General features: G+C 41.2%; 1 protein-coding gene across 1 annotated transcript in view; it reads left to right on the top strand.

Moving 5' to 3' along the window:
• ZMIZ1 (zinc finger MIZ-type containing 1) overlaps positions 1-25,949 on the top strand; it is a 294,975-nt gene that overhangs the window by 250,700 nt on the left and 18,326 nt on the right. The window contains 12 exon segments of the mRNA XM_017746191.1: positions 8,086-8,200; positions 10,446-10,663; positions 12,124-12,236; positions 12,239-12,315; positions 13,297-13,569; positions 14,720-14,902; positions 17,202-17,376; positions 18,712-18,853; positions 22,049-22,259; positions 23,450-23,555; positions 24,105-24,265; positions 24,573-24,640. Of these exon segments, the coding sequence (XP_017601680.1) occupies positions 8,086-8,200; positions 10,446-10,663; positions 12,124-12,236; positions 12,239-12,315; positions 13,297-13,569; positions 14,720-14,902; positions 17,202-17,376; positions 18,712-18,853; positions 22,049-22,259; positions 23,450-23,555; positions 24,105-24,265; positions 24,573-24,640 (1,842 nt within the window).

Genomic DNA, 25,949 nt, shown 5'->3' with positions numbered 1-25,949 from the left:
CCTCCCCCCCGGCCAGCCCCGGAGCCCCCAGCCCGGCTCGCTTCCCGTAAGTTGCGGCGGTGCTGTGCTGCCCCCTCCTCCCTCTCTCCCTCCCTTCCCGCCGTGCCTCTCGAAGAAAGCGGTTTTTTTCTGTTGTCGGGGAGCGTAAATCAGCTTCATCTAAAATCTCGGAAGTGCAAGTCCATCACATCTTCCTCCGAGCCGCCTGCTACACCTTGCGTGAGTCAGACTGCAGAGCTCCCGGTGCCCTTCTTGCTGTGCGGGGCTGCTCGTGTTTCCCCCTGTCTCAGAGGCAAAAGCAGAAGTGGAATCTGCTCACGCTCTCAGCGGTTCCTTCCCCGGTTGTTGTAGCAGTCGCTGACCTCCAGGCACTATGAATAAACAGCAAAGCTGGGAACAAAAGGAGTCTTCTGGCTGCCATTATCTCACATTAACATAGCAGACGCGCTGCGGTGTGAACAATGCGAGTCTCATTCGCCGATAATCAGCGAGTACCCAGGCATTTGGATTACCAAGGCAACAGGCAATGGTAGAATACTGGGTGGGTGTGTTTTTTATTGTAAAGGAGCAGTCGGATATGGAAACCCAGGTATATTGATAAAGCAGAGCAGAAGGAATGCCTGGTGGCAGGGGGGGACTGAGGGCTGGGGATTGCATTCCGACACACGTGAGATAAATAAGACATGGATGAAGCAGGTCTGTGCTGTGAGATGCAATAAAGATTAAACTGCATTTGTCAAGCTGAAAACGATCATAAGATAATTTCAGCATTTTGAAAAAGGTAACAGGTGGCATGTTAATAGCAGGGCTGTTACCGGTGGATTTTGTAACTGTAATCTGGGCTATAGTAATGCGTTGCATGGTCTACTTGTGTGACAATAGAACTGGGTGTGATGGTTTAATCTTTTTTCCTTTGATCAGATGGATGCTGTAGTCCCCATGTCAGACAATGTAACCCCTTCTGCTTCTTCGAGGCAGGAGTGGATCTCACGAGAATTTTTGTTTCTTACCTGCATAGCTGTGATCGTTTATTCCACATGGACAGAAATAAGTTGTGTTATCTCTGTATCTTTGCATGCGCACACACGTGTGTGAACATACATGAAATCTGTAGTGAAGCAGGACTGTGTGTGAATGCAGGGGAGATGTGGCTTTTTTCAGGTTCCAAAACTTATGAATTAATCTAATTATTTGGCCTGATGCATTTTTCTAATTTCAGGAGTTAAAATCAGATGCAGTAAGTCTTGCTGAGCAGCGTGAGACTTGCAGGCATGGCTCTAAGTGATGACACTGAGTGTAGAGTAAGGCGCCAGGAAGCACAGCAGCGAGCATGTCACAGCCTGATCTGTAGCAACCCAATGTGAAATGGAAGGCAGCATTCCCTCCTTGTGCAGTCATAAGTCATCCAGGCCTCACAGGCCTTGTCACAACTATAAAGAAAAAGTTAAGGGCTTTCAGCTTTCAGAGGTACTTTGGCGCCCCGTCTTGTTTTTGCTGTCCCAGCCGCCACGCAAACGGCTGTATTATGCGTATGTGTGTGGCTGCATGAATGGTTATTATAAATGTATGTGTGGATATTGAAAAGAGCAGAAGCAGGGGGGTGATAGCCACCTGCTAGCAGCAGGTGCCATCCAAACCACTGAGCTGATAAATGGCTTGTTGCTTTCACCTTTTGACTGCTTCACCTGCATCTGCTCACCTAGAAGGGGTTCAGAGTCCTTCTGTGTTCTCATACAGTTTGTCAGAAAACAGCCTCCTTCTTTTTACAGTAATTACAAAATTTCTAACTGCTTTCAGTCTTCTTTTTCATGGTACAGGCAACATCCAGTACTGAAATGCTTGAGGTAATTCTTGATAGAGAAATGCTGTGCATTTGGAGTTGGAAGAATCAAAGCTTTCCAAAGGGTTAGAGGACATAGTGATCTAGTTGGGAAGAGTGGAGAGAGTCAACAGACTTGAGAAATCATGATTGGATATTTTGTGGAACTGTGTATTTTCTTTGTAAAATCTGGATGTTTGTAGTCACGCCATTAAGAAGCAGAGGGAAATAAAGTCTTGTAGAATACTTCGGCTTTTTTCATTTAAACGTTACATAAAAACACCCACTGATTTGGATGGGATTGTGTTTTACGTGTTTGTTTAATGAAATGCAGGATGATGCCTTAATTTACGCCAATACAATTTAAACTTCTTCAAATAATAATGCTAAATAGAGGAATTTATTTGAGGAAGGTATGAATCAGTCACATGAATGGCATCAGTCAAAAGCTAATTCTTGCTAGCCATCCAAAGTCAGTATTAGTATACAGACTGGCTACATACACCACCCTCTTGCTTTCCTCATCTTCAATGGAAACAGTTTAGGGTACCTGTACACAACATCAGCTTTTGCTTTGGTTCACGTCAGTATGTGATGTACGGAGGTACTTCTTCTATGTTTCCTTTACAAAATGTTGTATATCCTTGCTGACTGTAAGTGGTCTTTGTGTTCTTCCTGTGTTGGTGTCTCCTGGCTCTGCCATTTTCCTCTGTGTGAACAGAGGACAAATTGCACAGATTGGTTTACACAACCTACAGAAAACACAGCACAAAAGGTCAAGGGGTAACTCTGTTAAATTTTCTGGTTCGTTTTTTTTAATAGTAATATATTTAATAGTAACTGTCAGCTAGACTGAAAACAAATGTTAGGTGTTCAAGTTGAAACACATTGGCCAAGCACTGTAGGTCTATGAAGATGGTCCATGTATCTCAGGCAGGGAGCTGCTGGCTTTGTTTCCCTGAGAAAAAGCTCAGTGAAAAATGAGAAGTCGGTTGTTTCCTTCTAAATGTCCAGGGGTTTTCAAAAAGAAGATAAAAGCAGATCTCCAGAATGTTTTTGATTGGCAGTAAGCAAAAACAAATTTTGGCTTTCAGTTGTCACAGTGGGGTTTTCTTGAATTAATACTCAAGGCTGAGGATATTTTCAGTGGAACTTCGACCAAAAAGGGAAAAAAAAAAAATCTACTTGATCTGTAACTTATGAATAGGTTGTCAGGGATTCCTAGTTTATTGAGGCGTTAGGTTTACATGGTGCAGTGCAAGTACTGAATTTGAACTGCCTTTTTGGTATGAAATACTAAAATGCTTCAGAAAGGACTTAAGCTATTTTTTTCCCCAATCTTTTTTACCAGTTTCTAGTGTTAGGTTCATGGTGGTGCCCTAATCAAGAAGGTTTGCAATCTGAATCGATATTAATAATTGAAGCTACATGAGTAGCTTTCATTCAAGAAATCCAAGAAAAACAAAAACTAAACCTGGACGAACAAAGTTGAGCTGCCTAACTTGTGAGACAATACGGGCATGAAACTCATGTCTTGGTTCTTCAGTTATCCAGGGCTTTCTTGCCTGCTCTGGTGGTGAGATTTGTGATATTTTTCTACTGCAGATGCATGAGGTTTTAGGGGGAAAAGAGGGGAGCAAGGAGTCTTGTTTGGAAATTGTTATGGTTTTGTTTGTATTAAAGTAGTGTCACCTAGAGGCTCCAACCAAGAATACAGGCAAGGGGTGCTGAGCACCCTGAGCACACATCTGTGTAAGGTGCAGACACAGAGAGGTGCCGTAAGGCAGGAACAGATCAGCATCCCTGCTTTGGGCTGCATTTTGAGTGTTCTGATTTTTGGCCATGTGTTATTGCAAAGATGTGTTGGGCCTGTGTCATTCTCTGACACCTCACACCTTGTCATGAGGTGCTCTCCTCGCAAGGCGTCCATAGGTGACAAAATAAGATGTAGGAGAAATGACAGTCAGTTTTACAGTGGCAGTTACCTGCTCATCTTGGTGTCAACTGAGAAAGTTAGAGTTGGTGGCTTTCAAGGTTGGTGTGAATTCCATGTGTGTCAACTACCCTTCGGGTGGGATGACCATGCTTCAGAGATGTTAAAGACCCCTGCAAAACTGCAAAGCTGGTTTGAGGGTAACAACAGAAAGTAGCCGCTGAAGGCCCAGTTGTGGGAAACTTGATGTCAGTGGTTGAACTGAGAAGGTTTTTTTAGATAGTCAGCATCTGGTGTAGTAGTTTGTAGATTTACAGTGTTTAAAACAGAGATAGATCCTTTATGCAGGTAGTATTTTAGACACCTGGCCTTCTCAACAAGCGATGTGGAAAATCACCAGGAAAGTGTAATTCCAGTTTTCACCCTCCTTCACAATACGTAAAGTGCCAGTGCTCTAGGGATGCATGCTTCGCTAAACCATCTGAATCTTTCCTTCCTCAAGGAAAGACATGTAAACAGACTATCAGATACATATACAATTGCTTTAGTGACAACATAAGCATATTTAAAATACAGCAAATAATGCTACAAATCATGTAAAAACTACAGTAATTCACTAGTATTAATTTGCTCTACAGAGGTCACTTGTTATTAAGCAGTTTTTATTAGAATTAACTGTCAGTCTGTGTCTGACATGAGGTCTGTAACTTTTCCTAGAGACTGGATATCTGCCTAGTACTGGGATTAAGAGAAGCTTTTTAGACCTAACTACCAATGTACTTCTCCAACATGAGAAGTTATACTGCTGGTGGGTTCAGTACATTTGCCAGTAGCTAAGAAATCCTTCCTCATTGCTTGATTGCAATTTTGCTACATCACAGTAGCAAAACACTACTTCGAGAGATAATTTCCCTCCATTCTTCCTCTTCACTCTGTGGCTTCCTCTGCTGTTTGGCCTTTAATGCTGACCAGTAGTATGTATAGGTTCATTAGCACTATTGTAAATTTAGTCAATACTCTTTTAGTGGGCTCCAGCTGAGCCCAAACTGACTCACTGCCCTCCAGGGTGCAGTGAGAGACTTAATTACCCTTGTGCAGTTCAACAGGAACAATGTCATGGGCAGCATTTCGCTTTGGCTGAAGAGGTTGAAGCTTCTTTCTCTACTGGCTGCCATTTCCAAGTTTAAAGAAAGGGATTTCAGGATAATTCACAGCTCTGTATAATAACGGGGGAAAACCACTGCTCTTTGCAAATGAGAATTGGATTGGTCATGTTTCATTATGGTACTTACATGGATTTTCCTTTGATTGTGGGAATATTCTTTTGGGTTGCTTTAAGGACAGAAATGCAAGTTGAAAGAGTGGAGTGGAGGGACAAGTAATCCTCTAGCTGAGTGGCACAAGTTTCAGCATCTCCTACTGCTTGAAACCAAGGAAGCCTTCATGTGATGGAGGAAGGGTGGGTATTGTATCCAGTATGGCAGAAGTCATACTCAGACATGCATGTAATTGGTGATGGGCCAGAGTAAATGCTGGGGAGTGCAAACCATGAGATTGCCATGGATTCCTCGTGGGGTAACTAAGGTGAAATTTGAGGGATGAGATTTAGGACAGTAAGTGGATATTAGGCTATTTAAGTTCATGTTCTGCAAGGCACATCTATCACTGTTTCAGAATTGCTACAATTTCTGATACCAATAATGTTTGAGAATTAACACTGGGTTAATAGGGATAGTCGCATGGTTCAATGTGCACTGTGAATATTTCTCAACAAATCTGTAGCTGGTCTCTTTTTCTAGCTTTTTTGTATGGTGCTGGAGGCTTTATTATATGTCAACAATATGGTTTCTTGAGGTGCCACCCATCTTAACTGTAATACAGTAAAAATTGAGTGATTTACTCTGTATTTATAATTAGGATGAAGTGATTATATAGTCTTTGAGAACCCAGTGTAGCCTTCCACTGAACAAATGATCAGACTCTATCACTGAAAACTGTGGAGGAATTATAAATGAAGTCTCTTCTGCATAACGTAAAGGAAAAAGATGGGCAAGAGAAACATGCTTAGGAAGCAAAGAAAGTGAAGTAATAGTTATAACTTCTTAACAGCAGGATAAAGCACTGCTTGCTCAAAGTTGGGAGTGTGTTTACAAACCCAACGGTGTATTTGCATTAGAAGGATCTTCAGTGACTCTGTGGTTTGATTCCTGCCTGTCATTACCCTTCTTATTTACTCATTCATTTGCAAAATATTTGCTTTGTTCCTCAGGTTTCATTACCTGTCCACAGCACATCGGTGGGGAATAGAGAAGAATGTCTGCAGTGAGTCCTTTCACTGTTTGTGTCACGGAGAGAGCTTCTTTGTAGTCACTGAAGTATATGAACATTCACATGTGCCATAAATATCCAAACAAATCACAGAGCAGACATCATCAGAAACAGTCAGAGAAGGAAGTAAAGTAGGAGGCATCATTCAGAGCAGGATAAAAGAGGAAATCTTAATAGCAGTCACAAATTCTGGGTTAGTCATCATTTGTCTCCATGCTGGTGGAGGGACTTGCATTGCGTCACTTGCAAATATTAGTCACTGAAGCCATTGTCTGAGCCTCTGAGTGAGAGGGGCAAGATTCTAAGAGAAAATATTTTAAGGAAACATGGGCTAGCAGGACTTAGGGATTGCAAGGTGTTCAGTATGCCCTTGTTCACACACTGGTTTATATGGACGCTGTCAATGTAAACATCACGTCAGGCATCTCATAGAGAATTACTGTTTTCCATTAATTTTCTCTAATTATTTGTTAGGGGAAATTATTCTTTTCTCTAATTTAATTTTTTGTGTGATTTTATTGCTGTATTGAATTAGGGTATTTTGAAGCAAATAGGTCAGTTCAAATTCACAGTTATGGTCTAATACAGTGCTGTTGTGCTGGCAGAGCATTGTGGAATTTGTTTGAAATTTCCTAGCTGTTTGTGAAATGTATTCACTGCTTCATTTACACAGCTGCTGTTGTTACATTATTTGTTACTTGGGACAGAGGCAGTTTTTATCACACACGTGTGCACTCTGTGTGCGGAGCAATTCCTGTTCTTAAATGATTCACACTTGGCATTACTACCAGGCTAAAGAATGAACACAGAGGTAGTCCTTGATTTTGGCTAACAGCACAAAAGGAAGGAGAAGTGGCCCAAGCCTGGAGTACTGTCTGGGGTCACGGGAGAGTGAGAAGGCTTTGGAGCACGTTGATAGAGCGCTTGTAGAGCCTGTATAGATTCTTTAGGCAAGTTAGCCCTGGATAGAATTTTGGTGATAGCTGGTAGTCAAGACAAAAATGCAGTTGTTGATATAAAATACAAATAATGGTGCTTGAAAATGAAAGAGCAATGTGTGTCTGTTAGTTGGGGGGGGTGTGTGTGTGTATATATATATGTATATGTCTCTAGATGAGGAACGACCACCTGTGTATGTGTGCATAGGCAAATAGAAATCTAATTTACGAGTTAATAGTACGAGAATGAGCCACTTTCAAGTGGAATATATTTTATAATTTATGCTCATAGAATTGATAGTTACTTTCCCTGGGTTTAAGATATTTCATTAGTTACACTAAGTGCGTATCTATCCTGTGCTCATTCTGAAACCACCAATGCTTTTGTATGAAAAGAACTGTAAGAAATGTTTGCTTGTATCTGTGGACAAAGCTAATGGAAAAACCCAATCCTCTCATCCACATATTTATCTGAAAGACGTGTTGTATATCTGCAGTTGATTTTCTAGAATGCTGATTAGCTAATACCATTTTTGGCATGCAGCTTATCCATCATGTGGGAGAACACTATCTGAATTTCAATTTACTTCTCAAAATTATGTTGAACTGCTATTGCTTTAAAGGCTTTTCTGGCCATTTGGGGACCCACTGCAGACAGTAGAGGTGTAGTCTGGTCTCAAAATCGAATTGAATTGATACAAGGCAGCTGAAGCAGTGATTGTTGAAGAGTTTGAGATGAATTGCAAAAAAATATGTGCTTCTGAGTAACTTAGTGTCTTTGTTTGAAACTCTGCCCCCGAGTTTACTTGGACTTTCAGTGCTAACAGACCTTTTCATGGTAAAAGCCACATGCTTCAATATAGTTAAGGAATTCATTTGTTCTGTGTGCTTTGATATGATCACGTTGCTATTAAAGAAACTTCATGCCTCTGAGAATACTAGGCTAATAGTGGAGGAGTGGAGAGTTAAGGTAATGTCAGATGTTAATTCTTTTGTCCCCACCAGCAATTTGCCACAGTTCAAACTTCCTAAATCTCTTCCTAAATCCTGAATGTTTGTTTTTGCAGTGATGGGTCTTTCCCTTATGATTCTGTTCCCTGGCAACAAAATACCAACCAGCCTCCAGGCTCTTTATCGGTGGTCACCACAGTATGGGGTGTGACTAACACCTCTCAAAGCCAGGTAAGATTCATTTTTATGCCTTCTTCGCTCTAGATAATGCATTTTTGCTTATGTTTGTAAAATGGGAGTTATTTTGGAAAATCCTCTTGGGATCAACAGCAGTGTCTGTCTTCTTTGTTGTGTATGATGCATTATTTTCCCAGTCATGTCCTCTTTGGTGGCATTGAACAGGAGGTGTCTGAGAGCTTGAATCAGTCACTTCTTTAGCTGCATGCGAATGTCAGGCTTGGGTTTACCTCATATTTTGCGCTGTGTGGTTTCAACACTAAAAGCATGGGTTTGGAGTAATCCCAAACCTCTTGGAAATTCCGATTGAATGTGAAGAGTTCTATTAAAAACAAAAATTTTAGCTAGATTCACCAAATGATAGTTGTTGATTTTACCTGGGGTTGTGTTGTACTTGTGGGCTGGTGAAATTCAGTACCAAGTCTACCCCCACACTGACTTGCTAACTACCAATTTTAGGCTGTGTTCTTTCCAGTCTCTCTTGTTAGTGCTGTCTAACTTTGCAAAAATATTTCAATATGCATTGGAGCAGAAGCATGGGCTCTTGGCTTCCAGGTGAGAGCCATACTTCCTGGATTTTCATTTGGTTCTCCCCACTCTTAACTCTCTTGTGTGTTATATTTTGAATTATACTATATACAAAAAGAAGCTGCTTTTATGAAGAACTTACCAATTATTTGTGATAGTATGCACTCCCAGGGATGTGGCACAAATTAAGTGCTCAGACAGTCTGGGCATTGCTTACACCATAGATGAAGAGCTCAAAACACATCACCATCGTTAATGAGTGCAAATGGTACATAAATCTAACCTATTGTTTCTTCCTTGTTCAAACCAAGTGGCATTAGATCCCATACAAAATTTTCTAGGGATTTTTTGGTTAATATTTTAATTTTGGTAAGAAAATTGAAAACGAAATTGTAATGGAATGAGCCATTTGAACAAGAAATTATTCAGAGGCCAAGTCGTATAGATACTCATGTGGCAGTGATGTAAGCACTGGTTATGGCAAATCTTTGTTCAATAAAATAAGGAGAGGAAACAGTTACAAGATCTATAACATGTTTTATTACTGTTGGTTTCTTTTAACACCTTAAAAGAAAAGGTATCCCATCTGGGAGAGAAATACCTGAGTAAACACGTTGGTCTATATACTGGCCAGAAGATGAAAATACAGTTTCTTTCACACTTAAAAAGGCAAAAGGAAAGGGTAAAAAAAAACCTCAGAGTTTTGTTCTATCGTAAGAATAACATAACGTTACTTGAACTCGTCATGGTACTTTGGAGGACTGTGCAATAGAAGGGAAAAAGTGTTTTGCATGAAGAAAGAAAATGCTTCTTCAGAGTCACTGCAAGGGAGCAGTGAAACTCTGGAACATGAAGCTTGATTATAGCTGTTCAGAGCAGATTGAAATGAATGTCAGGATTTCCTGTAAGTCTTTGAGGGAAAGGAATGAGCTGGGCTCACCAATTCCCTTTCTCAAATGCCTGAAGCTGTTGAGTTAGTCTTCTGCAAAAATCATGACCACTAAGTTTCTTCCCAAGTAGGAGACTTTTTGGGATATCTCATGCAGGTGATCCATGAACAGCCACACTTACATCTCCATGGAAATTGTAGCAATTTGGAAAAAAAAAATCCTTTTAGCATGCAAAACACATCCTTTTATAAAGAGAACAGAGGATTCTTTTACAAGAAGCAATAAAAATAACCAATTGACTTTCGTACGCTATTTAGAGATTCAAGAATAGGTTAAGCTACTGAAATATGTTCTTTCACCATTTTTGCATCTGTAGTACCCTTTGCATTGTGCCAGTGGGACTGACTAGTTCCAAGTTACTTCAAAGTCCTGCATCAAACAAACAAATCAATACAATCCAACCCAACCCAACCAACCAACCAAAAAACCCCTCACCCCCTCACTCTCACCCAGAAAAAAAGCTCTGTCCTTCCTTGTAGTCAGCTGAATGGTCACAGCATGGTTGTAGCACGTCTTTGTCATAAACGTTTTTTATAAGCATATTAATTTGGGTTCCACCTAGTTAAAACTCTCCCGTTTGTTTGGAAATGGCAAAAGGAGAAATCACCAGGAATGTGCACCCAGACATCAGTGAGGTCTGTGCTCTTTAGAGTTCAGAGTACAGGGTGGCTAAGTTTTAATTTAACGACTGCAGCAAATCAACTTAATTTGCTTGAAGTAGTTCAAGGTACAGCCCCTTACTCTCATGTTTCTTCTTGCAGGTGCTGGGAAATCCAATGGCAAATGCTAACAACCCTATGAACCCAGCAGGAAATCCCATGGCTTCTGGGATGACAACCAGCAACCCTGGAATCAATTCCCCTCAGTTTGCTGGACAGCAGCAACAATTTTCAGCCAAGGCGGGCTCCACTCAGCCGTACATACAGCAGGGCATGTATGGGCGACCCAATTATCCTGGAAGTGGAGGTTTTGGTGGCAGGTAAGATTTACTTCTGTGAGGTGGAAAATGGATGTAAATACTTGATGAAGCTTGGTTTAGTGACCTGGCAGAAGTGTCATGGGCTTATTTTAATTTTATAAAGTCTCAGTAGATATTTTATGCTGGTTAACTGAAGCACATACTGCTTTTACAGCTTCAGAAATCAGCTACCCAAACTGCAAAGAAATTTATCACAGTAAATGGAAATGGCTTAGGTCAATCAATTAGCTCTAATAAACCTCCAAAATAAAGTTTTAATTAAGAGAGATTGTTAAACAGACCACAGGCTTAGGAATGATTAACATTTAATAAGGCCAGGATGTGAAAGGTATTGATGGTATAATTTCTATGTGCATATGGAGGAGTGATCTTGAATATTGGGCAAAGTAGTTTCCTATGTAACAGAATATTTCTGCCCAAAGACTTACTCCACAGCAGGAATTCGAAAAGAAATGGAAATGAAGATGTTTGTTAAAAAGGATGGTCATGTTGTGTATTTATTTTGGGGAAATAAATGCTGCCTTAGTCATAAAATCCAAAACTAATAGTCTGGCATTAGTTACATTTTGACTTTCTGTGTCTGTACTTTGCAAACGGGGATGGTGAGGGCACTTAACTGAAACCACTATTTATGGTCCCATGGCAAAGGCTGCTGAAAAGACTGCTGCTGTTAGCATAGGCAGTCTAGTGTGAAGAATATAAGCCTGGGCACTCAGGGAGAGAGGGCTTATCTCTTCCTTCATCTCTGCCACTGATCTACTGAGTGACCTTGAACAAGCCAAAAAGTTTCTTCAGCTTTGTATTAACGTCTCTAATATGGGGACAGTATATTGGCCCATATTTATAAAGATATTTGATAATTTGAGGTGGGAAAGGCATGTCTTAGCTTAGTTTATCTTAGGAGCAATGGAGGAGATGGGTAGGAACTGCAAAATACATTGTGTGGGATCCAGTAGAGTTGATTGCATTGGGTCTCTCCTGGCCTTTCTGCTAAGGTTCAGGGAGAAATGCTTTTATGATATCTTGAACACTTGCCATAATTCACCACTGAGGCAGATGAATGTGCTTTCGTGAGGAAGTTCGCTGTTCCTGCTGCCGCGCATTTGCCCCTACACTACTGGGATTAACTACTGGGATTAATTGAGCATTAACTTTCAGGAGTTCAGTTCTACTTTGCAGGAAGCTACAGAGCTGCAAAGCAGTTCGCTGCCCCCGAAATGACTGCTGGGAGTGCCTTGCAATCCCAGTGGCAGCCCTACGACTGTTGCACCTGGGCAACAGGTGTAACCTGTAGATGCAGCCCGTGTCTCCCCTACACACTAATTACCTGTCCTGCTGGCTTTCATTAGTCATTGATAGGTGCTTTTGGAACAGTTCCAGGTGAGGATCACACCAACGTTCAAAACAAAATCCACCAGGCACATCTTAATTCTGCCTTTCTTTCTTTTCTTCCCTGTTAGTTACCCTGGAGGCCCAAATACCCCCGCAGGAATGGGGATTCCCCCCCACACGAGGCCACCAGCTGATTTCACCCAGCCAGCTGCAGCTGCTGGCCCCGCCGCAGCTTCAACTGCCGCGCGTCCAACCAAGCAACAGCCACTGTGGCAGCCCTTCAGGAAACACAGAATAAGGACATGAACCAGTATGGACCGGTAAGAGCGTCTTCATATTGGCTGTCCTTCTCACTGTTGTCTTTGTTAGGGTGCCTACTGTATGGGGGTTTTTTGCGCATGAGCATGGTTAGAAATGCTTATGAGAAACTGCTGGAATGTGTGTCTCTAGGTATGTCAGTCTCCCATGTTTTTCCCAATAAAACTTGCCTAACTGTATTTCGTAGTTTAGGGCTTGCCTCTTAAAAAAACCTGAAGATTTCTCAAAGTTACAGCTGCATTTGACTTGATGTAATATTGCTGCCTTTCCCAGCCCTCTAAATTTGAGTACCTAGTGAAATGTTCTAGAATCTTGCAATAGGTTTTGTAGCTCTTGGACAGTTGTTTGTTTTTCTAACTGCAGCTGGTTGTTTGGGTTATTTCCCTTCAAACAAGGAAACAACAACAGAAAAGGGATTTGGTTTTTAATAATTTTGTCTATAAGGGCAGCTATGTGAGACATGAATTTCCAGTGATCTATAACTTCTAGCATCTCATGACTTCATGGAATAATTTTTTTCTTAAAATAAACAAGGGCTTGATCAATTCAGGTTTTTCCTCCTTACCTTTTTTTACTTCTCTGAATTCTGAAGTATATGGGTCCATGTGCCAGGTGATGGGAAGCACAGGGTCTTAGAAACTGTAGGGTTGTGCTCTATTTACACAGCCAACATTCTAATCTGTTACCTTACGGTACTAGACCAGCCAATTGAAACAATTTAATTTCTCACCTTACACTTACATCTGTCTTCCACTCTTATGCCTTTTCCAATTCCAATTGGATTTTTATTATAAATAACATCACCAGCCATCAAATGTTAGAGAACATTGAAGGAAATAGTGACATAAATCCTTCCCTTCCTCCCTTCCTCCCTTCCCCAAAAGCATGTTCGGCTCCCTCTTCCCATTTTATAAATGCATGTCGCATTTTATTCTTTTTTTTTTTTTCTTCTTCTTCCGTTGAAGGTTTGTTCCTCTTTCCAGATGGGTCCAACTCAGGCTTACAACAACCAGTTTATGAACCAGCCTGGTCCCCGTGGTCCTGCCTCTATGCCAGGCAACATGAACCCAGCAAGCATGGGAGCAGGAATGACACCTTCCAGCATGAGCGGGCCGCCCATGGGCATGAACCAGCCTCGGCCTCCTGGAATGAGCCCCTTCAGCACCCATGGGCAGAGGATGCCTCAGCAGGCCTATCCAGGTCCACGGCCCCAATCTTTGCCTATACAGGGCATAAAGAGACCATACCCAGGAGAGGTAATAAAATAAGCATTATTTTGTGTACACTGTTATTTTCACTGCAAGTTGCAACATACCGGGTAATGTGTGGTGCACATCCCTTTAGGACAGGTACATCTTTGTTCCAGCCTTGACAGGGCTACAGCCATTAAAATATAAGCGGGAGCAGCTCTTCCTTTTTGGCTTTAAACTATTCAGGTTGACCCTTGCTATGTTAGTCAAGATGATGGTCATTAAATTGCTTCTCTCGGGAGGCTTTTCACTCTGTAAATACTGCCACTTATTTACAAATAAGTTACGAAAACACAAAATGTGGCTTGTTCACATGATTTTTTCTTCAGATTTCATATTTTAAGGATGACTTTAAATCTCTTTTTGCTGCTTCAGAATCAGGTTTTTTCATTGTAAGTGAATATGTTCATGTTTCTAACAAGTCAGTTCTGAACAGTGCCATAAATGTTGCATGGTTGTTGGGCTGGAATTTTGCAGATGGTATTTGCCTATTGTTTTTTGAAAGGTTCATTTATGAAAACATCTTATCAATAAGTTGATTTTTCAAATTGACATTTTACTACCTTTAGAGTTCTAATTTTCATGACTTCAATTCCAAAACCACAGCACAATCTTAGCTGGCACTAGCAAAGTGCTCATAACTAGTAAGAACTTCTCTTTCATTGTTAAAGTATTGCTAAACACTTTAGCAAGAGGCCAGCAGAGCAGTTGGGTTGAAAAAGCAAATGTGAGCAGCACAGCTTCTATGCTCTTCCCTGTTCCAGGTTTTTTTTGGTTTTTTGTTTTGTTTTTGGTTGGTTGGTTGTTGTTTTTTTTTTTATTTTACTTTTTCTTTTTGTGCTTCCATGCTACATCTGAAAAAGGAGCCCCAGGCTTGGGTGTGCTAGCACTTGCAAAAACACAGAAATTTTGTGAGCGTTGCATCTGGTTGTAATTCTGGTTTCTTCAAGCACAGTGCCCTTTGACGGCATTGCAAGGCTGTGTGTGTGTGTCTTACCCCACTTTGGTTTGCAAGATTTTTATGCTTTTAAGAAGTATTTCTCTGAAGGAGTTTTTGTTTGTTTTGATTGTGCTACTGAATGTATGCTAACAATCCATACTAGAAAGCTGTTTGCATAAAACATCTTTGTCTTCTTGTATCCCTGTCCTGAAATAGCCGAATTATGGAAACCAGCAGTATGGACCAAACAGCCAGTTTCCAAACCAGCCTGGTCAGTACCCCACTCCCAACCCTCCAAGACCCCTTACATCTCCCAACTATCCTGGACAGAGGATGCCAAGCCAGCAAAATACAGCGCAGTACCCTCCTCCAACAGTCAACATGGGGCAGTATTATAAGGTAAGAATTCTTAGATTATCTTGTTCCATTCTGGTGGCCGTTTATTAATGAAGTCACATTAATGGTTTCATAGATACTGCTTGTACATAGCTAAAGGAAAGAGAGAAAAAAAACACTGAGTTTTTACTAGTGTTTTGGGTATCATAGAGTCAAGTCAATCAGCCAAGTTGTATTGCAACTTCAGAGCAGTTCATAAAGAAAATTGAATGTTGCTGCAGCTCATTAGGGGCTTTTACAAGAAAATGTTGGGTTTGCTTTAAAAATAGCTTGTAAAAAGAAGTACCTAATGGGATTCAGGTGTACTATTTTCACCTATTCATGGTCCCCTGCAAGAATGCAACTATAGAAATTTGTAATAAACAAGTTCCATATTGCAGCATTCCAGTTTCGGACCTACAGTGGTCACTGTCGGATTAAGCCAGGCCAAACTTAAAAGGTGTTCCAGCTGTAGGTTTCATCTTTGAACTGAAGTTCCTGTGACTTTTTCCAACCTCTTCCTCCTTTTTTCTCAGTCTTTTCCCTCTGTGCTGCTTGTTTTGGGCAAGAACTAGAGTTGTTAAAATGTTGCCTAAAACCTGCCTATGGATACATCTTGAGCACTTTGTATTCTCCAAACTAAGGTTGCACTGAGGGTCTGCTGAGGTATAGCGCCTTTGAAATGCACACAAAAGTGATCTATTGCACACAGGTACTCCAGTGAGTATAAAAATGGGGAGGACCATCGATGTTCTGACCTGCTTAAAGCATTAGCTGTTGAAGTATCTGGACCACATTATGATTTTGAATGTAGGCTGAAAGAATCTAAGTTGCACATTGGTGTTGAATTGGAATTGTTTGATGTGATCCACACAGAAAACACCATTGAAAATAAAGGGAAAGCAAAACCCTTTTCTGTAGAGCATCTGTTCTGTGTGCAACCATGCTGTCCACTGTGGTACCCAAAGGAATGCCTGTTGCATCATGGCAGCTTTTTCAGTTCACTGTCAGGAAGAACATGAGGAGCAGACAGAACCTCTATACAATAATTCCAGTGCGGTCACTTATGCTAAACTAACTGCAGGAGATCTCTGTCAAGTTTTTAAGTGACATATTTTTTAAATACATTTTATGTAGGTTCATTTTAGATGGGGTTTAAGTTTTTTGTTTACCAGATAGTTCTGACAGGGAATTTGTTGTCTTTCCAATGTATCCCCTATATTGTATTCAAATATTGACTGCTTTGGAAACAGAAAAAAAGAGGTCTTGTTAAAAAGATTATTCTGGTTAGGGATAGGGCAAATTCCAGCTTGCCACAGACAAAACCTGACCCTTTGAATTGTAGTGATTGTGCAGATAGTAACTGTGTGTGTCAAAGATAAAAACCAAAGATGGATGGAAACTTAAATGTTTAAGATTCGAGAAGGCACCCCTCCTCTTATGCACTCTCAAGTAGCTTAGGTTAGCAGAGCAGCATTTAGATACAGAATCAGGTTTGAAGTCACAGTGCTTGGGCTGTCTGTAAAGATTTTCGTCTTCTGACACTGTCCTGTGTTTCTGTGTGTGGTACATGAGCCATTGCACAGAGAGCCATGCAGCTGCAGTTTTGTTTAATGTCAGCTTCCTTCGCATCAGGGTTGTTGGTTTATTCCATTGGCTGCAACCACCCCCTTAATTATAAGAAACTAAACCAGAGGTGTTTTAATACATAGCTACTGTTCATACTTAACTATCCTTTTTCTATCAGTTCATCTTATCTAGCAGCAAACTAGGAATGGAATCAAATTGTAGGTGCACAGAGTAAAAAACATCCCCTGACCCCCAGAGCTTTAATTCTGAGGAGCTGAACAAGGGTGGAAGAAAGGATAGATGGAAGTAAAAAGGACACAGACTGTCTAATTGCCTGTCTTTGGATTTTGTTTTTCATGTAGGCTTCTGTGCACTGCGGCTATTTTGGGAGGAAGGCAGAGAGATACAAAGGGCTGGGTGGGCTGTGGTGCAGTGGAAAAACTGAAGCAAATGGCTGGTTGGTTTTGGAAAGAGAGCATTCAGAGGAACACAGTAAAGCTTTTAGCAGCCTTGCTTGTATCTGGTCATTGCCCGAGTTAAGCTGGCTGGTCTGCTGGTTTCAGTTCCTTCTTTGCTCTCCTAGTGTGCCTCTTCCCTGAAGGCTTCATGGGACATCCTGTGGTTTCTTCTCCAGAAACAGAGGGGCCTCCCTCCCTTGTCTGTTGTCTTTGGTATTTGATAACAGTGCTGTTCACAAGGCTTATTGTTCTTATTTCAAGACTGCAATAACAATGTGATGTTATTTATTTTCTAGCCATCAAGGCCTGTACCTGTGGCAAATTACCCTCATTCACCTGTTCCAGGAAACCCCACGCCACCCATGACACCAGGGAGCAATATTCCTCCATACCTGTCACCTAACCAGGATGTCAAACCACCATTCCCACCTGACATTAAACCAAATATCAATGCTTTACCACCACCTCCAAGTGAGTAGCAAACAGAATGCCCTCACAGTCATTTGTTGTTCCTCTGTTCTCTGCCACATACATTTCAGAGTCTGGAAAGTATCTCTGATTGCTGCTCTGGGAGAGGCTGGAGTTGTTAAGTTGTAATAGGTGGCATGTACAGTGTAGGCTCACTTGAGCCAGTGGACAGGAAAGAGAAAGATTGCTCTGCTCTTCTAAAATAGACTATCAGAAAAGTTCTTCCAGGTTAAACTTGTAAGGATTTTACTCCAGAATTATTCCTTTGATATGCTTCCTGAGGATGAAACACTTGATTTTGGGTTATGTTATGTGTGCTTTGTAGGCTTGTTTATTGTATGAACTTCCATTTGGTCTATTTTGTTCAAGGGCAAAGCCATTCATTGAACAACACTGCAGAGTAGGATAAAATGTGAATATTTATAGCAGTGTCTCTATTGTGATCTGTACAGGCTTCTTAGGAATATTCAGTACTGTGCCAGAAATTGATATATGTTCCTTTCAAAGCCACTCAGCGTCACAGCTACACTGACTGGGAACAGGGCAGGAATAACAAGATCTCTCTGACTGGATACTAGCGTGAGATGTTTGAAGGTTTGAAGTGACTGATGAACAATAGGAGTTACCACTTACTAGGGAGCTGGGAGAACCTTATGTTTTCTGTAAAATAACTGCTGCTGCATTAGCACTTTGCAGCTCTGTTTGGAGTTCAGGATAGCTGAAAAATCAAGTAGAAGAAGATGGGCTGCAGTATTATTTGGGCAAGAACACAGGAGTTAAAGCCATTTGGACTTCATAGATCAGCTGTAAGTTACCACAAAATCTCATCTTATGGGCTCAGGTAGTAATTGAATACCAGTGTCTTTGGTCATAACATAGTTTCAGCTGATGAAACTATGAAACTAATTGGGTAATGTTGAGCCCTGTTAAAAGCAGGGAAAACAAACATTATCACAGTTTGACATAATTAAGAGATTTGTTTTCAGCCTTCTACCAACAGAGTAAGCTTGGACACAGAACCTATCCAGTAATAAAAACTGAGAATTCTTGCCATGCCTGATTTCTGTTTGTGGCTGGAATGCTAAGGTCCTAATGTGAAGTGTGGGATAATAGAAGACTGCTGTGCCTTGCTCTCAGTTTGAGCCTTGTCACTTGTATCAGTTAGATGATAGAGTAATTTTTGATTGTCTTTTGTGTGTGTGTGTATGAGCCTGCTAAGATAGACCCAGTAGCAGATCACTGTGCAATTTGTTACTATTCTCTATAAATATACACATTATTATTGCACTGCAGATGCTAAAGGGAAAGTTCACGCTTTCTCTCCCTCTTCGATCCCAGCCAACCACAACGATGAGCTGCGCCTGACGTTCCCTGTGAGAGATGGGGTTGTCCTGGAGCCCTTCCGGCTGGAGCACAACCTGGCAGTCAGTAACCACGTCTTTCACTTACGGCCAACTGTACACCAGACACTGATGTGGAGGTAAGCTCAGCCTTGTGCAAGTCATGCGTCCCGTGAGAGAGGAGTGGCAGGCCAGAGGCAATTTGTTTAGATTTGCCAGGAATTTCACTTCAAAAATTGTAGCCTGGATAGGAAGAATGTCCTTTTAACTCGCAGGTACTCTCACCTGTCATTATCCAGAGACAACACATTCTAAAATGCTTCGCAATATGTATTGCGTGTCCTTGCTGATAGCACATAGCATGCAGCGTCTGAAAAACCACTGCAACTATTGCATCCTTTCTGCTCTGGGTGGAGCAGGAGTGGGGTGTGCCCAACCCACACCACTACAAACTTTCATTTGGGAGTCTCTGAAGTCCCAGGTGCTTTGTGGCCTCTGAAATGTTAGTTGCAGAAGTAGCTCTGTAGGGCTCTTACAGTTTATGCTTAAATTAAATGGTGTAGAGTATCTGATAATGAAAAATAACCTACTAAGAGTAAGGACCCAATTTAGAGGCTTCGTAAAATCATTTGGAAAGACAAGTGCTTAAATCCTCTGAACTTCAGAAGCTGACTTCCTAAATTCCCCCTGTTCTGTGACTCCACAAGTAAGCACAGCTCAGAAGTGTGAGAACATAGCTTTCCTCATACAAAGGCTTCTGGTTTTCACTTACAGTGAATTCTTATTTCCAGCACAGAGGAATATTTTTTCCTTGGTGGTACTTTCCTGTATTTAGTGGAGATCTGTGTGATTCCAGGGTGTGTTTTGATTGCACCATGTTCATGGAAAGGCCTTAGATCAAATGAAAATCATAGCCTTAATTTTTTTTGAATTTATGTATTTTCAAATACTACAGAATAATTTCATCTCTTTGTTCAGTTTTTCTCAGAAAGTATCTCCGTGTTTATCCTGGCTGCTGATTGCATTGTCTGAGCCTTTCTCTGTGCACTGTGGAGGCTGGTTAGTTGCTTGGCATCTTGCATGGAGGTTGCTTGCAGGTGTAGCTTCAGGTTTTTTTTCCTGTGAGGATCTTCTTCCCATTCACTGGAATCCACTGGAGACTTGTATTTTCCTGGTGTGGAGTGTGTGAGGCAGGCAGAGAGATGCGCTTGCTTCCCTGCCCCGGGATGGACTCTGGCTCTAAAGCGGAGGCTTGTTGCAGGATGCAGGAGTCCTTGCTGCCACAGTGCCCCTGTGCCCTGAGGGAGCCTGGGGGTTGGGAGGGAGGGAGATTGCAGGCAGACCACATCCAATAATTAACACCTAACTTTGAGGTCAGTTATTGCTTACTTGCATTTCATTATCGTGGAGTACTCGCAGCAGAGGGAGTTTTGGCAGTTATTTGCAAGTTCTTATTAATAAGTAATCACTACTGGGGATTGTGCTGGCTCATTCAGTAGATTTATAGTGCTTCACTGAGGCATGAGGCTGTTTCTTAATATCTGTTCTTTCTTTCTTCCTTCGCTCACCAAACACATAGCCTTTATTTAAACTTATTTTAATGAAGACTCATAGGTAAACTGTGCTCAGGTCTGCTGTTTTGAAAAGCCTGTTAACAGTGGGGAGAATGGATAGTCCAGTAATGAAGTCATTTCACATTTAACTCAGGGCTGGATGGATGCCAGAAAAATGAATTAGTCACATGTGTGGATGGATTTTGGTTTTTATAGAGAATGGTGGAACCGAGCCAATTCTCAATATTTTTCTGCCCGTTAAAATATTCGGCAAAACCTCTCACATGTACACACATAATGAATAGCAATGCAAGTATTTTTCTCCCCATGGGAACTTTTCATAGTTACAAGAAACAGAAAGGTTGAAGGCGGGGAAAATGTCTCCTTGAAGCTGGTTCAGTCGTCACACTGCTCTGTTATTAATAACGTCCCACGGTGGAGACACTGTGTGCTGAGAACACGAGGCTCTCCTGAGGTCTGTCACCACCCTGTGACACTCAGCAGGCCTGCTCACCTCATCTGCTTGGGTTTTATATCAGAGGTACCACGCCTTGCTTCCCTCCAGGTTTGGGTTATTGTGCTGTGTTCTCTTGAGGTGAGAAACTGAGTGGAACTTGCAGAGAGCACTTTCAGAAAATGGTTAATAAAATATTGAAAAAAAGCCTGAGAAGACTTCATGTAGATGGATTATGTTGAAAGGTTGGGTAACTTGTGTTTTATAATTTTCTTTTTAAAAGGCCCACACGTTTGTGTCCACTGATAAATCTTGGTGTTTTGAAATCCGGGAAAGATAATGTTGAGTCAGATTGAAGTCTTCTTAAGGAAAATGGCTGTTAGGGTGATAATCTCCTGAATGAGCTGCTCCTCTTGGATGTTACAAAGATACCTTCTTTCAGGGAACATAGATTTTTCAGGAACGTAGATTTTAAACTTTGAGCTGTCTTTTGCTGTCATGAACAGCAGAATTCTGACATTTTGGTTCAGTTTTCTGTGTTCTTTTAAATTTCTTCTTGAAATTACTCATTCCTAACACAAGGTTAAAGTACATTTATGAAACTAAAGTCATAGTCTCTACCCACTTAATTTGTGATTAACTTAATCTCAGCCTTTTCGTTTTTTGGAGGTGTTACAGAAATAATTTCTGAGGAGCAAAATAATGAGTGGAAGTTATTATAGGAGAGGTGGGAGGAATTCATGCCCTGAAAGGTCTAAATTGGGTAGATTTAATCCACAGCCATGTTAATTTAGAATCACAGAAGCTGATTTTGGTGGAGGGTGAGATATAGGAGTCATTTTATCTGAGTTGATTTACCTGTTCTGAGGCAGGATTAGCTGTACTTGTGTTTTGTCTGACAAGTGTTCGTTCAAGTGCTTCTTTAAGTGCTCGGAGGTAGTGAAGAATCCAGACTTCCAACACAACCCACTGCAGCATATTGCTTTCTTATTCTTAACTCCTAACACAGGAGGGACCTACCTGATGTTAACACTCTTCTTTCTGCAGGATCACTCCATGGCCTGGGTTTGCAAAGAGGTTTGAGATGTTTCCTTGGAAAGGCCTTTATAAGTGTAAAATATGAACAACTTTGGGGCATGCTTGCATTATGAATTCATCATGACTTGCTTCTGTTAAGGGCTTTTATGAAGGAACTATGTTACATCTTTAATGGCAATAATCCAAGAAAACTAATCTGATTGATCAAGAAAAATGTTCCTAGCATAAAAACAACCTCCTTCTGCAGTATGAAAGCAAAGTTAAAGGAAGATTTATTGATTGTTGTGCAGGTCTGACTTGGAATTGCAGTTTAAGTGCTATCACCATGAAGACAGACAAATGAACACAAACTGGCCAGCTTCAGTCCAGGTCAGCGTTAATGCAACCCCACTTACCATCGAACGTGGTGACAACAAGACATCTCATAAACCTCTGCACCTGAAGCACGTCTGCCAGCCAGGGAGAAACACGATTCAGATTACAGTCACGGCGTGTTGTTGCGTAAGTACACCAAGCTCACGGCTGCAGCTGCTGGTGCTGAGTTTGCCATTTAGAACAGTTTGCAAGTGTTGCCTGAGCTGAAAGAGCCTTACTCTCATTTTTTTCCGTGCCTTTTTCTGGTCAGGTTTGTACTTTATGATGTTGACACAGTCAGAGTGCTAATATGGAAATTTTTGCTGCTTAACTGTTGCAGAATGTAGCGAACCTTCTCTGACAAGGTTCATGGTCTAGGGGAGGAAGGGAGTTTGGTCTCCTACCATCTCATGTGTGCCTGTGTAACAAGGTGGCTGAAGTCTATTGCTGTAGAAGTAGATTATTGTGCTGAAGACTGCTGATGGTACTAATTTCATTTACGCAGTGTATTAAATGGTCTACGGTTTGTCATGAAAACATCACCATCATAATCATTGGTGCTGGTGATGATTTTTCAAATACCTTTTCAGATGAAAAACTCATATTCAATGATGCAATCGAGACCATTCAGCTTTCCCCTTCCTCCTTTTCCATGGGTTAGTTACTCTCAGGGTTGAGTACTGTATTTTTAATGCAGACTGTTCTGCAAATCCAGTCTGAGCTTCTGACTGTTCTCTTGTCACTGACAATAAAGCAAGCTGCTAGCTCTCACAAGGTCACAGTGTGAGGCACTTTGACAAGAAGCCATCCACCCATTTTGCTTTACTTCACACGAATGTTTCCCTGCGTAATGTCATTTATCTGGTGGCTAAGAGCAGGGGGCAGCATCCTGTGAATCCACAACGAGCTCTGTGTAGGGTAAGAAGATTCAACTGATTCCAGGCACATCAGTTGCAAATTGTTTTTGCAACTTCCCACGTAGTCTGAGGGCAGGCAGGTAGGCTAGACTGTGTCAGACAGTCCAGGGTTTTAAAAATAAACCCTGATGTCAGAGATTAATATGTCAGCTGTACGTATGCTGAATATTAAGCAGGGAGAAAATGCAGAAGATCCTTGCTTTTTTTAAAGCCCTGTATACATTAAGCATGGAGCAACTGCACAGTGCGCAGAATATCCATAAGGGAGCGTGTGTGCTCAGCAGAGCAGAAACAGCTTTTATGTTTAAGCCTCAGGCTCTCACAGGAACCAAGTGTCCAAGGGAAGAGTGCAGCTCTGTTCAGGAGTGTACTGAACATGTGTGTTTGGTTCTCTTCCTAACAAAATGTGTCTTCTTGCAGTCACACTTGTTCGTGTTGCAGTTGGTGCACCGGCCATCAGTTCGCTCTGTACTTCAAGGTCTACTAAAGAAACGCCTCCTCCCAGCAGAACATTGCATCACTAAGAGTGAGTTTGCATTTTGTGTGGGTGATGACTTTCCAGAATGCCTATGTTCAGTTGTGATAAGCTATCTCTACACCAGATTTTTACTTGTTCATTGATAACCTTAAGCTGTACTTAAGGAGTTTCCAGAACATGATGTGGGTAGATGAATTCTTGGTATCCTCAAATATTACGGACTATTTGCGTGGAGGTAATGAATTTCCAAGGACACAAGCTTAGTTCCTAAAGAAGGCTGTCCTATTCCAGGAGAATCTCTCTGGCTTTTCCCCCATATTTGTTTCTGACTCACCTGAAAGGAAGATTTATTCTTTATTTATCTAGGGCTGTTTTCAGTGCTTGTATGACAAGCACTGTGGTGCACTTGTCTGATATGCATGTGTGGTGGTTTGTCTGTACAGTAGAATGGTCTAAATTACACGGACGACACCTCTGTGGGTATACTGGTCGTTAAATTGTGCCTTAAGTGTTGAAGTGTTGGTCTTTCATATTTGTGTTAAAACTTACAATACACTCGTGCTTTCTCACATCTATACACACCTTCTTCCTGAACAGTCAAGAGGAACTTCAGCAGTGTGGCAGCTTCCTCTGGCAATGCAACACTAAATGGGGAAGATGGAGTGGAGCAGACTGCCATTAAAGTGTCTCTGAAGTGTCCGATCACATTCCGGCGGATTCAGCTCCCGGCGAGGGGTCACGACTGCAAGCATGTACAAGTGAGTAGATGCCAGTTCCTGGCAGGGTTCCCTCAGCCATGTGTTGTTACAGTACTGTCAGCTTGCTTATCATATGAGAGCGCCTAATACATGGCATTTGTGTCTGTCAGCCTCAGTAATTAACTGTATATATGTTTAATGTAGAGGGGAAAAGTAAGCTGTTTGGTTTAGTTATCAGTGCTAGTAGGCTTTTTTCACGTCAGCTTTACTTTTGTCTAACTGATTCATTTAATACAGAATTTTCCGTTTGTTTCCTTTTGTTTTGTCTGGTTTGGTTTTTTCCTTTTTGTTTCTTTCTGATACCTAGTGCTTTGATCTGGAATCTTACTTGCAACTGAACTGTGAAAGAGGAACTTGGCGGTGTCCAGTATGCAAGTAAGTGCACCCATATTACATAAAATGCAGTTGTACACAATTTGACCAAATTTAGATCATATTTAAGGTCATGAAGGGGAGAAGAAGGAAGTTCTAGGAAATAAGGTTTATATATCACATTTACTTAAAGAGCATAAAGTCCAATGAGAATTCTTGCAATATTTTACCACCCTGGATTATTAGAAATTTAAAAACATATAACGAGATACTTTCTCACAAGCTTTCATTACAGATTATCAATGGGTTGTGTAGAGTTCAAAAGAGGCTCAAATATTTACATTGATAAGGCAGATATCTACAATCCAGACTAAGTCTAATTTTTAAAAAAGTAAAAAATTTCCAGGGAGCAAAAAATTGGAGTTGTTGCTTAGAGGAAAAGAGGGATGGATACCTTGGCATAATTTCAAACTTATGTTTTGACCAGAAAACAGCTAGTATACTGCAGAAGAAATGGAAGAAAAACTCAGAAGTGGTTACAGACTGTCCATCCTTATGTTTAACTGGGCAGAAAAAACAGCAGAATGTCTGCAGGCCCGTCCAGTGTCTGTAACCTCCTATGCTCAGTGCACAGGGTTGGGAGCGTGTTCCAGCCTCAGCTGAGGAGCCAGGGCTTTTCAGCTCCAGCAGCTGTAGCTGGCACTGGGTCTGCACAAGTCTCCAGTTGGGTCCCTGCTCTGCCAGCCAGTGTTAGGTACAGACAGCAGTGGGGATTGTCCATTCTGGCTGTTCTTCAGACATGGCAGGCTGGAGATGAGCTTGTTTCAATTACTGTCCATGGTTGATTCGTGTCCTAACACACAAGTGCTTTCTCCAAACTGCCCAAATCTTTTCTTTCTCCTAAGTTGGGCTAAAAATATCACAAGAATTGGATATCTTGCTTTCTTAATTCATGTATTCATGCATCCAGGCTAAATTTTTGTACTGTTTCTCTGAGCATGAGCACCTGCATTCAGATCTAAGTGCCTACATAGCTAAATCATTTCTGGTTTTGTTTTGTTCTGTCCCCATCTGTGCTGATCTTAAGTAAAATAGCTGTAATACATAGTTGCTTTGAAGCCATAGTACTGTGGAGCTCAAAAAAAGAGAAAGATCTAATTAAAAAAAATGGTGCTAACTGATGTTCACAGGAGAGATCTGCTGTGTTTGAAAATACTTTAAATTTGCAACGTATTTCACTAACAAAAATTACTTAAAGAATGTGAACAGCTTGTGGACACACACAAGTAGACATATCTCATCTGTTTGATGTAAATATCCTGGTAATGTAGATGTAGAACTAAAACTATTTGCCCCAAATCATTCTTTCCCT

This window comes from Corvus brachyrhynchos, unplaced genomic scaffold (genome assembly GCF_000691975.1).
Source record: "Corvus brachyrhynchos isolate BGI_N302 unplaced genomic scaffold, ASM69197v1 scaffold279, whole genome shotgun sequence".
NCBI lineage: Eukaryota > Metazoa > Chordata > Aves > Passeriformes > Corvidae > Corvus > Corvus brachyrhynchos.
The sequence above is the reverse complement of the archived record's forward strand: the minus strand, read 5'-3'. Positions and strand labels throughout refer to the sequence as shown.